The sequence below is a fragment of the Chinchilla lanigera genome, unplaced genomic scaffold, assembly GCF_000276665.1.
Source record: "Chinchilla lanigera isolate Chin_1 unplaced genomic scaffold, ChiLan1.0 scaffold00032, whole genome shotgun sequence".
NCBI lineage: Eukaryota > Metazoa > Chordata > Mammalia > Rodentia > Chinchillidae > Chinchilla > Chinchilla lanigera.
Window position 1 is genome coordinate 4,288,604 of NW_004955433.1, and position 12,746 is coordinate 4,301,349.

Genomic DNA, 12,746 nt, shown 5'->3' on the forward strand with positions numbered 1-12,746 from the left:
CTCTCTCTTTCTCTTGCTCTCTCTCTCCCATCTCTCCCTCTCTTCCTTCCTTCTTTGATTTATATATGATTTACAAAGAAAAAATACTCAACAATAACAGCCATGTGGTCAGCCCAGATTAATGCTTCCTATCTGTATGTTCCATGATATGATACCAAAACTGTCTATAAATCCACAACATTAACTACAAGGAAAAAACTGTCTCATGAATAAAGTTTACATTCCGACATACTGCATTTTAATCAATGCAATCATCAAATAAAGCTACAATATAATTTCAAACTGGATTTAACCAACCAAAACCAAATTTCTTACTCACATGGGACAGCCCCAATTTTTAAGATGTACCAAATAATGAAGTGACCTGTTAAAGTGTGTTAATTATTTCACCTATGATAAATACTATTATAGACAGCTAAGTTAGATAGAAATTAATATACAGTCAAGCAGGGACTGGGCTGTCAAAGAATTCAGCAGAAAAAATAAACCTATCAGAATTGTCACCAGGGGTGTATCTGAAGAAGAACAGGCCTCAAGATAAAGATGCAAGGACCAGGTTAACGTGCCTTCCTAAGGGACACGCAGTCATTTGGAATCATACTACGATTGGTATCACTCGGTCCAATAAAGTCCACATAGACATCAGTCGCCCAGGTGGGTGACCAGAGCATCCACACCCATCCCTTCCTAAAATGCCTTTGTTCTTTCTATGTAACCTTGCTAAGTGATCTGCTTTCCTACTGGACCAATACTAGCTAAGCTGCTACACTTGTAATCTATAGGTTAATTGTAGTTTGACCCACATCGTACCCACGATGTCATTTTGCTGTATTAATCACCCCTGACAAAGACCTCAGTGATAACCCACTTTCGGAACCCATCCTATCTCTTAGGAGCTATTCCTCTTCCCCAATAAACTTTTCCACCTTTTAACCTCTATTGTCCTTTGAAATTCATTCTTTGATTTCAGGGGACATGAGCTCTGCATATTTCTCATACAGCAGGTTGGGAGTTATATTTTCCAGTATATCAATATCATAGATACTAAATTCTAATCTTCATTACAGAAAAATGTTTTATCATTTTCATATTTAATGTTTTAATAAATATTTTATTTTTCATTTTCTTATCTTGATGTTAAATAATGACTTAAACTTTATAAGTATTATAAACAAATTATAGTAGCTAAGTAAAACAAAATAAAACAAACAAAAAATCCTGAAACAACCTCCACTGTAATGGGCTCTAATATTATCATTTATATTTTCTTTATTATAGCTCCATATTTTAATGCTCAGGTTACATAAAGTACTTGTGGATCAAATAAATTATTTTTAAAAGATACCTATCATTTTACTTACACACTCTGTGGCTGTAATTATTAATGAGCTTGAGATGACAGATTTTCCTCCATTAAAACTCACAGAAACATCAAGAGTTCTGAAAGAAAGATTTAAAAAAATAATTAAAAATAAGTAGAAAGTGGATAGTTGCAGGCGATTTTTATTTCCTTATATATTTCGAAAACAGGGCAGAAAATATACCCAAAGAGTAAGAGTCACAGCTTTTGATCACTTACTTCAACTTCTTTTTGCCTCAGTTGTAGTTCTTACTCATTAGCCTGAGGCAACTTTAAGTTTTCAAATTATTCCTCTAAAAAGCATCAGCATAAATAGTGACATTAAGAAATCCCTTAATCCAGAGAAATGCTGGGGTTTCAGTTTCACAAAAATTTAAAAAGGGGAAAAATCCTTAGATCCTATTTAGCTTATTTTCCCTGACTTTAGAGATTACTCCTAATACAGGATAACTATTTAAGATACCACTTAAGGGTAGAACATAAAGCAAAAATGAAAGGGAGAAAGTGAAGAAAAAAGAGAAAGATATGTGTTTGTAGCCATTTGTTGTAGATGGTCCCAGGACATTAAAATATCCTCACAAAGGAAGAGAAAACGAATAATTTTTATCCCTAGTTTAAAAAAAATCCTAGTTAAAATATAGTTTTCATTTTGAAAATGTAATTCTAACTTATAAAACAAGAAATAATTAGTATTTTTGAATTCATATTCTGATATCCCACTATTTGAGATCAATTAGCCTGAAACTGATATCTTTTTAAATAACCATAACAAGATATCAAAAAAAAAAAAAAAAAATGGCGAGGAGATACTAAAGTATGTAAGAAAGCAGCTCTATTCCAAAGCAGTTCACAAAGCTTATTTTTATATGACAACCAAGTAAACAAGTCAAGGACGCATTTACTAAAGGATAGTAGGTGACATTTTGTTTACCTAGTTTCTTCACATTACTATGCTTTTTCACACTTCAAACTCCAATTCTCGTAAGATATTCTGAATTCCAAGAATTAACAACCAAAACGACTGCCTTTATTACTCTGAATTAATAGCATTTTGTAGCAAGGTCAATTTTGTTGTAGTAATACTTGTATTGGAAATATAGAAGATGCCTTTCAGTGCCAAGTACTACGAATCAAACAGAAGCAATCTCAAGCTGCTGGTGGAATTTTCAATAATACCAGAGAGAAGAGATAAGAAATATTTAGTCCTCGCTGGATGCCAAATGCTACCTGGGCATTCTATGGCTATTCTCTCATTCAATCCTCACTACCACCTTTGAAGGAAGAAGTAGTCTCACAGCTTTGCAGAGAAGGTACAGAAAACCCAGAAATGCCAATGACTGCCACTAAAGGTAGGGATGGTAGGATTCTAACTAGCTTTGAACTCTTTCCGTTATACCACTGATGAAATAATAAAACTAAATTCCCTAGTGTGCTTTTTCCTCTCTATGGGATATTTAGCTTGGACTCATAAAGAAATAGGACCACCAGGAAAAACAAATACTTGTGAAGTTAAAAATTCAGAAATACTCCTACTGAGAAGTACTTCTTAAAATACTCACTTCAAAATATAAATAAATAAATAAGTGAGCCTTTCTTAAAATACTCACTTTTGTTTTTAAAAGTTTGGCGAACGCCGAAAAGGAAAGTGAATTTTGAGTGCTTCCATCATGTTACTGAAATTTGAACTCTACAACACAGAATGCCAAACAGCCTATTTCAGAAAGACAAGTGAGGCCTAATTTCTCACTGCAGAAGTGTGTGCCTTGTTTTGTTTTGCTTTAATGACTAAGTATAACTGACTCCAAAAATAATCTTGATGAGTTCCTATTTCCCTTACTTTAAACCATGTGTCAGGATCACATGACATGCTTTTCTTTTGGGGGGAAATTATTTTGATTTATCATAGGACATGCTTGTTGCAAGTCATCTTACTGATTCAACTTTAAAGGATCAGCAGATAGTGACTGGAGTTGTTTATAAGGTGGCATTCAGAATCCACCAAAAACGAACCAGTTCTCTAAGTGATAAGGAAAATGTTTAATGTTTTACAAAATGCAATAACATATGATCTAATTTCTAAGCAAATCCATTCCTTCTCATAGTAGAAAGACAGACTGATGAGACTTTGTAGCTAACCAAAAGAACTATGGTATCTCGAATCTCTGTCTACCATAGTATGGCTGGTGTCAAATGAATTTGGGCTAACTCTCCACATATATACCAATCTACATAATCTTGCTGACATACGGACTTCATTAGAACAATATATTCTTCACCTTCTTGGAAGTCATAGTAGCATAATCAAACACTACCGCCACCACAACTAATAATTACAAGCCTTTATTTATTTCTTACTGTGAGCCAGTAATTCATTTCATTTAGTTCTCCCAGTAGCCCCATGAGGTGAACACCAGCATTATTTCCATTTTCCAATGAGGACATCAGAAAACCTGTCTATATATTTGAAAAGTGCTTTCACTTATGCACTTTAATCCCCTACACATATTTTAAGATCTTTTATTTAAATATTTTTTAATTGCTATTACCTTAGTATCACTCGTTCAGTTTTTTACTGTGTTCACATATTTCTCATTGTTAAACACAACAGCATTTACTACTTGCTAAACCAAGATATTTGTTCATAAATACATGTTTATAAATATATGAATATATGTAATATTTTCCTGGTCACCGTTTTCAGTAATGTTGCAAACACGAAGATACAGTTAATTCTGCTTTTACATTCTGTTGTTTCTCGTTTTTTTTTTTTTTTTTTTTTTCTTTTTGAGACAGGGTCTCACTATATGCAGTTCAGGTTGGTCTTCAGCTTACTTTGTAGCCTAGGCTAGCCTCGAACTCCCAGTGATCCTCCTGCCTCAGCGTTATGAGTGCTGGGATTACAGGCATGAGCCACCACACCCAGCCTTGTTGTTTCTCTAGAAAAACATTTCTGGAGTTACTGACACTAAGATAATATAGACACTGCCATGAGTCTGGAACCTTTATCCAAAACTGTATCACTCCTGTCCCTGTCCAGAGATTATTAAAGTTTCCTCAGCCTCTAACCTAAACCCAATACCTTGACCTTTCTTTGTGCCAAGACTGCAATATACAAGCACGTTTCCTGTCAAAATTTATTGCTTTTCTGTTAGTAGATGGCTTATTTGTTCCTATTCCTGCATAACCTACTTTTGTCTGGTAAACTTCTGAGAATGGAATCCATACTCTTCGTTGCAGAGATTTTATTATGGGCAAAATGTTTTAAAGAAATATTGTGTTTACTTAATTCCAGACATAAATGGGAGGTACGGAGAGGATTTATCTTTATTTTCCCCAAGTAACAAATAAACTTTTAAAAGAGGATGGATTCAGCCCACATGCTGGGGAATAGGGAGGACTAGGTTTGATCCTGCATCACTTCAGTCTTCATTTCCTATTCCTCAGAGGCACAAAGGGGAGAAGTGCACCCACCTCAGAGCTGTTCTGAGATAAATGCTATGTCTAACGTATCCAACACTGCCTGGAACACAGCAGGCACTCTAGAAATCGCTGTAACACTTGACTATTTGTCTAATGCATCATTCAGGTCATCAGGTATTTTTAGAAACCTTTTTGATCCAAGCTTTCAAAAAGGTAATTACCATAGAGAAATATACAACAATTAAATATATACATAAAGCACTTTTTGTTTAAACTGTTTCTCTTCTACTTACTGACATAAACATATAGAAGACCAAACTGTTGAAAATACCTACTGTATGTCATGTAGATTGTTGCAAATAAATTTCTCGATGCTATTTCCTTACTGTTACAACACATTATCTTGACGAAACCAACAATTACAGCTATGTTAAGCTGTGTGCTAAAACCACATTCCAAATTAATTTATGAATGCCCGTAAATTCAATCACTCATTCTAGTACTAGTTAATTAATACCTATTTCTTAGTTGCCTACAAGAGCAATAGAAACTACTGTAAAAATAGCACAGCCACATTAGACTGTGTTTGCTAATAGGGCTTCAATAAAAAAAAATTAAAGAACAGTGTAATTGAGGGAAAGACATATAAACTCTGATAACAGCATGATATTATATAAAATCAGTATAAGCACAGGGTAGGAGAGGATCACGTGGGAGACACAACCAACTCAGTTTAGGACTGGGGGTGTCAACAAAGTTTTCCCACAGGAAGTCACCTTCTGAAGAATAATCAGAAGTTAGAAAATGACATTCCAAAGAGATCAACATAGGTGGAGCACCTGACAGGCTTGAAGGCGAGAGCCGCACAGTCATGAAACTAAAAGCCAGGCAATATGTCAGTAACAGTGTGACAGTAAGGAAGAAAATAGCATCAGAATGAAAAGGAAGAGTGGAAGCAGGATCACAAAGGATCCAGGATCTCTCCAGACACCTTCACACACTGAGAATCAGTCCTAAGAGCTTTTTGGCTTGGTAGAAATATGGTCAGAATTGCACTGTACAACTATCACTCTTGTTGAGGTTGTAAGCATAAGACATGAATCTGAAGAATACATTTCTAGAGTAGGAAGACCAGTTAAGCCCCGATGTATTTCAAAGAAGAACCAAAGTAAAGCTGAATTAAAATGGCGACAATGAGGGTAGTGGGAAAGTGGAAACTGAGGGAGAGTAAGAATTAGAAGAAAAAGGCCGTGGGCTTCTACTGGATGTAGGATGTGCAGAAGAAGGAATAAAGATGACTTCAAAGTTTCTGTCTTACAAGCGGGTGAGCTGTGTTGCACAGGGATTGCAGGAGAAGTCTGGATAAAAGGAGATGAGTGTACACAGTAACCTCCAAATTTACGATGCCTACAGCCAATCCCAGTGATGTGCAGGTGTTTTGATGGTGGATATCTGGAGACTGGGTTGAAAAGTAAAGAAAAAATCTTGCCTGAAGATTTGGAGCTCAGCAGAAAGGAAAGGGAGACTATGAAAAGATAAGTTTATGGGTCAGGAATCCAACTATAACAAAAATGGACAGGTCAGAGACTGCAAGGAGAAAGGGAGCCCTAAGTGACATCTGAGTCCAAATAACAGAGTTGCGAGTATGAAGTCATGAAAGACAGAGAGGACATCCCCACACAGGAGGAGGGGCCCACAGTACAGATGACACAGGGAGGTGAGGGAAGGTAAGGCTGAGAACCTACAGCTCTTTCAACTAACTTTTCTATAAGTAGTCATCACATTCTTTAATTTTTCTAACAAACACCTTAATCTACTCCTTGCTCCACCCTTACAATGGATTTTAAACATGATAGGATAAAAAAAACCTTAGCACTTTATCATAATGAAAAGATTGTGTAGGGTATACTTTCAAGTCAAATGTTACCCAACCAATAGTGACAAACCTAAATTTAGTGCGTTAAATTAATCTATAAGATAAATTATTGAATAGTATTGTGATATGTAATTGAGCAAATAAAAGCCAGTGAGTTCTAATAATCACAACACTTTCATTTAATACCTAAAGGTGTATAATTAATCCAAAACAGGACATTTGTTCAGTTCCATATCTCAGTTACTCTGATTTAAGAAATTTCATACTCCATGAAAAATGGCTGACATTTCAATCCACTGTGACCTATCTGCAAAGTATTCATTTGCTTCTGACTTTATGCATTTCCAATAAAAGACTTCCATTTTATGATCCATTAAAAACGATGAAAAATATTATATAAAATTGTGAAAGACATTTGCTAGAAGTAATAAATAATTTACCTCCAATTTGCACATACTGAAAATTAAACTGGCAAGTCCTCAAAAAGTTATTAAAATTATGGTGACTTAAGATATTTTGAAATCAAGTTCTATTAATTTATCCTCTGCATAGCTTTTCAAAAGTTAGCTTTGTGCATAATAAAGATTTTAAATTGAAAGGGAAGGTTTCATATTTTAATTAAGATTCTACCTCTAGTTATGAATATACAGTATATACAAATTAATGTCTCATGTAAGAATACTTTCTTTAAAGTAGTCCAAGGATTCTTGAATTAAATAATTTCTTTTTTCAATACAGTATGTAAATCCAACAAAAACTGCAGTCAGGGAGATTCCAAGATATTAGAGAAAAGAATCTACATTCAGAGGCTCATTCCTTATAAAACAGAAGATTACAGCTGTCTGTATTACCTGCTGCTAACACAAAGAATTAGGGACTATATAGATATGTGTGCACAGACACACCCCAAAGGTTTGATTTGGAAAAACATAAGCTGTAGTAAGGGCGTAATTCAGCCAACCAAGGAATCAATACATTTGAATCCACCCACAATAGATTAGATTTAATATTGAAAATGTAAAAATGTTGAAGAAAACAAAAAAGATTCTATCCCCAAGTCGGGCTCTAACCTCAAGTGGGCCACACCATTCATCACAGTGATCCTTTGGATCCCAGGCTTGAAATTTTCTATAAGCACGGATGTCCCGCCACTTCCTACTTCAAGCACTCTCTCAAGTGTCTTCCCACACTGCCTTTGAAGAGAACTAATACTACCACTTTCCTCTGATTTAGATATTTATTTCGTATTTGCCAGAAGATTCTGGCCAATGTTTTTGAAAGCACATTTAACTATACCATATGCCTCCTTAAATCAGCTCTCTGAAACAAGCTGTAGGATAAGGCTCTGGTTCACTCCATTCTGTTTTTCTTTCTTCACAATGTGTTTATGTATATTTACCCAATTTGCTCTGTTCTTCTTGCCAAATTACAGGTTTGAGATCTCAACTATTACAGAGCAGCTGTGCTATTGTTGCTGTCTCACAAAACATGGGTCAGAGAATGGGCCGCCGTAAGGACCTGTGCACCTACCTGCTCACTGCATTGTGAGGGTGCTGCCCGACAGTGGAAGGGCACAGGTATTTAAAGAGCTCTTCCTATTCAAACTTAGAGAGGGCATTATAATACCAATACCCAGTGGGAGAAACAGATTCTACAGTAATCTACAGATTTTCCTTGGTAAGATAATTCTTTTAGTCATATGGCATTTTAAAATTATGTCCAAGGAAATAAATAGAAAAGACCAATCTCACTGCTACCACCATCACCTTCCTTCTCTTTCAAATATTAAGAACTTCTTCATCTTAGCCTAAAAAAATCTGTAACAAATAAGGAAATTCCATCAGCATAGATCTCTGTTAAAGAAATCGTGTTCAAAATCGGCAAAATCTTGTTCCAGTTACACTCAGTAATAATATTCCTGGGTAGGATCCTTCCAGATATCTGTGCGTTGTTTACTCTGTAACATCAATTTCTGAAAGCAGGTCTATGTCTTAGCTACTCTACTACAATCTTAGTCTCCATCTCCAAGTAAGCATCTTCATATTCATACTCTTCTAAACCAAAATCCATAAGCCCTAAATGTTTAGAGGAATAATCCTGAAAAAATTTACAATTCAGGATAGAACACAAAGATGAGAGAGGACTTGATATAGCAGGCTAATGAGACAAGGCACACGGCCATGGATCCAGCTCTGAGACCATGCATCTGGCTTTGAGGCTATCTGTGCAGGGCCACTTCACCAGTGTGTTGTTAATTATTTAAGGGAGAGAACAGGGGGAACCATCACCACATCTGTCACCCACACACAGGAAAAACCTTCATTCATTGTTGGGCCAGATGTGTTTATTTGAAACATAGACTAACTAGCTATTTAATGGGTTTGAATTCTTAGCCAAAAGCTAATTAGGCAAACATATTAAGCTTCAGTCACCTTACAAGGCTAAACTGTTTCAGTTGTGTTGATTTTAATCCAATCTCATAAGAGCTCATCACCTACAAAAGTATCTGAAGAAATTTCAAAGCAAAGGAAAAGGTCCAAATTACTTGCAACATAACTAAACAGAAGAAATAATGATGTCCCCAAGTACCTAATACACTGAAAATAAGATTCTCTAAAACTTTGCCTCAGTAGTACTATGTGCCTGATTATTTAAAAAATAACACAAAAGTATATATTTTAGATATATCTGTACCCAAAAGCATTCTATTTGCCTATAGGCAAAATATTAGGACCTAAAGCTAAATGAATATCTAGTATCTGATACTTATTGTGCTATGTGCAATTTTTAAAAATCGTATCTCCAAGTATTTAGCATATTCGTAAATCATTAAAGAATACCATGCAACTGTATGGTATTCTATTCAAGAGGAAACTGCTCCCAAAGGCATATTCTAGAGAATACAATTCCAGAGTCTGCGACAAAATAGGTGTATTGTATTTTATAAGCACTTGGAAGAAGAAAGTAAACTGTTTTCCTTAACTGGTCACTATCATTTACAGATTTCTGTTCTTTTAAATGGTATGTCCTCCCAAAATAGGACTCTCACCATTTTTCTCCTATGTGATATAGGAATCGCCTGCCTCAACAGTATTTATTACGAAGCCAAAATATTTGAGAAAAATTCATTCACCTTTCACCTATGAAATGCTTAGCCTACCTACCATGTGTTAGGCACAAGGTAAGGTGCTAAGGATACGCGAAACCAATGAACAAAATGTATCTCAGCAGAAAAGAGGCACACAACAGCAAACAAATAAGTGCTTTGGAGAAAATTAAAACATAAAAAAGAAAATAAAACATTACGGACCCAAAGACAGGAACAGACTGCTTGATCAAACAGGGTGATAGGAAAGGGGATTAGTGAAGTGATCCTGGAACAGACATGCAGAAAGGGAGGGACTAAGCCATGCAGAAGAATAATCCAAACAGCAGCTGTAGGAGCTGAGCTGGAGTAAGAGGGAGTTGGTGTGGTAAAGGAGTAGTAAAGATGCCAATGTGACCACTGCAAAGTAAGAAGGAGCCAATGAGTGGTGAAGTCTGAAAGGTTGAAGGGTGAGGGGTCAGCTCCTGTAGAATCTGGTAGAGCTCTGTAAAGATGACTCTTTTGCTCAGAGTAGGACAAGGAACTCAATACCAAAAATTTTAAGTGTTAGAGTGACTTAAACCTATCTGCTAAAATCAGCTGAGAGGCTAATGCTCCAGGCAAGAGATGTCAGGAATTTATTTGATCTAGCATGGCGGAAGTAGTGAGCTGAGACTGAAATCTGGACATATTTTGAAATTAGAGCTGACAAAATTTACTGATAGGTGATACGAGAGAGAAAGCAATTATGACTCGAAGATGAGTGACAAAAAAAGGATGGGGATGCCAGTGACTAAAATAGAAAAGGGAGCTTGTGATTAGGGGAAGATTAGGGGAATGACAAGGAAAACCATTACAAATTCAATAAAACAAGGCCAAACTTCAACAGATTTGTCACAGCTAGCAACAGAAAGTCACTGAATATTACTGAGACTTGGGTCAAGATAGCTCCATGCGAAACTGACCTGCCTCCAATTCCAATGCCAGTCTCATTCAGCCAGGAATATGCTGTAGACAGGACTACATTACAGATGACACAGAAAATGAACAATAGTCTTAATTTTTGTATGTTATATTACACAGACCCTTTAGATCTATTTAAAATAGAAAGCTGATACTGCTCCAATTTATTTGCATGGCCAGAAATGTTATCCAGCAGATTCTTTGAATATTTAAGCACTTACAAAAGCAAAATGCTCAAGTCGACTTCAGAATACTACCGTGATTCTCTTGGATTCCTCAGAAGAAATAAGATCTTCATTCTGAAAATACTGGTTCAGATTTTGGATTATGTCCTCACACATTTAATTTTCTCTGCTCTCAGGGAATGGTAAGTGTGCAGTCATCCTACAAAATTGTTCTATGTGTTATCCTAAACAATTAAAATTACTGCTCTTGGACTAGAGAACATCTTAAATATTTGCAATCACTTGTTTCTTAACAGAGAGGGTAGAAAAAGGTCACAAATGGAAATAATAAGTTATTGCTAAAATTATTTGTGATTTAAATAAAATCCCTTTTTCTGAACTAAATATTTAAACCAGCTATCATTAGAATATATTGCCTTATGAAAAAGTATGTCTATAGGTCTTAACAAAAACAGTACAAAATTAAAACACGTTATTAAAAATGTACAAATATTTCATGGTCCAAAGTGTACCACAATAAACCATATTCCAATTATTCTTTAACTTTAATATTTATTAAATACTATACCTTAAAACTTATTAAATTACTCAAAATTTCACTTTAGAATTCCGTGTATGTATGTGTATCTGTGTGTTTAAATTCAATTCCCCAAAGTTCAAAATAATAGCTATATAGGTTTTAAGAACAGAGCTCAATCCAGTTGTCTACAGCACCTTCTAATCAATATTCAGAAGCAAGATAAAACATGCATTAACATTTCCAATCTTCTAAGAGTATCCTGTACTAATTAGAATATCCAGATTAGGGCTTTGTGTTTAATACTTGCTCTCTACATTGAAAAAAGTGTGCTTATCATTGTTTTCTAATAATTTGTTGCTAAAATATTTTTAAATTGTTTACAGTGAAGTACTTACTCTCCAGCTTTATTCAAGATGGGTGCAGGACAAAGCATAGAATTTAGCTGTACACTTACTGGCTTTACACCTAAAAAACAGAATGCCACTGAATTAATAAAAACTTCTATACATCTCACACAGTTTTTATTCACAACATAGCTTTAGCAGAAAAGTAGGAAAAGGAAAATGAACTTATTTCATAAGTTTAATGAAATATTTGTATGTATAATAAATAAATATATTTTTGAGCTAAGTGCTTCAAATGCCCTTATAATTTTAACAATGGATGAGAAAAATGACGTACATTAAATGCATTCAAAAAGTTATGTCATCAAATAGAATATCTTAGAATGTGAATGATGAAAATTCAATTCCAACTGCATTTATACTTTTTAGGATTTACTTTAATACACTAAATTTTGGTTACCTAAGCATAAAAATGTTTATATTATAATTAATATAATTAATTCAAATATGTAATCAAATAAATTAGATAATGCTGTCACAAAGATAAGAATGGTTACTGAACAGAAATAAAATTAGTTTGTCATATACCATATGGAATCTATTATGAAGAAACTGTCACAAATATTACTGTTTTGCATTACCAAAATGGTAATCTTAATAGAAGGCCTGATTATGACATTTTTCATGCTGAGATTTCCACCACTTTAATTCAACAACTATATACTGAATAATTACTGTGTATGTGGCCAAAGTTCTGATAATTCAGGTGTTTAACACCATCGGATAAATGGCAAAATCAGGGGCTGGGGATTTAGCTCAGCGGCAAAAGCGCCTGCCTGGCAAGCGCAAGGTCGTGAGTTCGGTTCCCGGAGAAAAACCAAAAAAAAAAAAAATATCCATTTTGGGCTGGGGATTTAGCTCAGCGGCAAAAGCGCCTGCCTGGCAAGCGCAAGGTCGTGAGTTCGGTTCCCGGTACCGGAGAAAAACCAAAAA

The 12,746-nt window shown here is 35.1% G+C and overlaps 1 protein-coding gene across 1 annotated transcript in view; it reads right to left on the bottom strand.

Annotated features, from left to right (window-relative positions):
• The window catches only part of Antxr2 (anthrax toxin receptor 2), a gene marked incomplete in the record, with an annotated part of 132,883 nt that overhangs the window by 75,875 nt on the left and 44,262 nt on the right, over window positions 1–12,746 (bottom strand). The window contains 2 exon segments of the mRNA XM_005388217.2: window positions 1,362–1,440; window positions 11,805–11,874. Of these exon segments, the coding sequence (XP_005388274.2) occupies window positions 1,362–1,440; window positions 11,805–11,874 (149 nt within the window).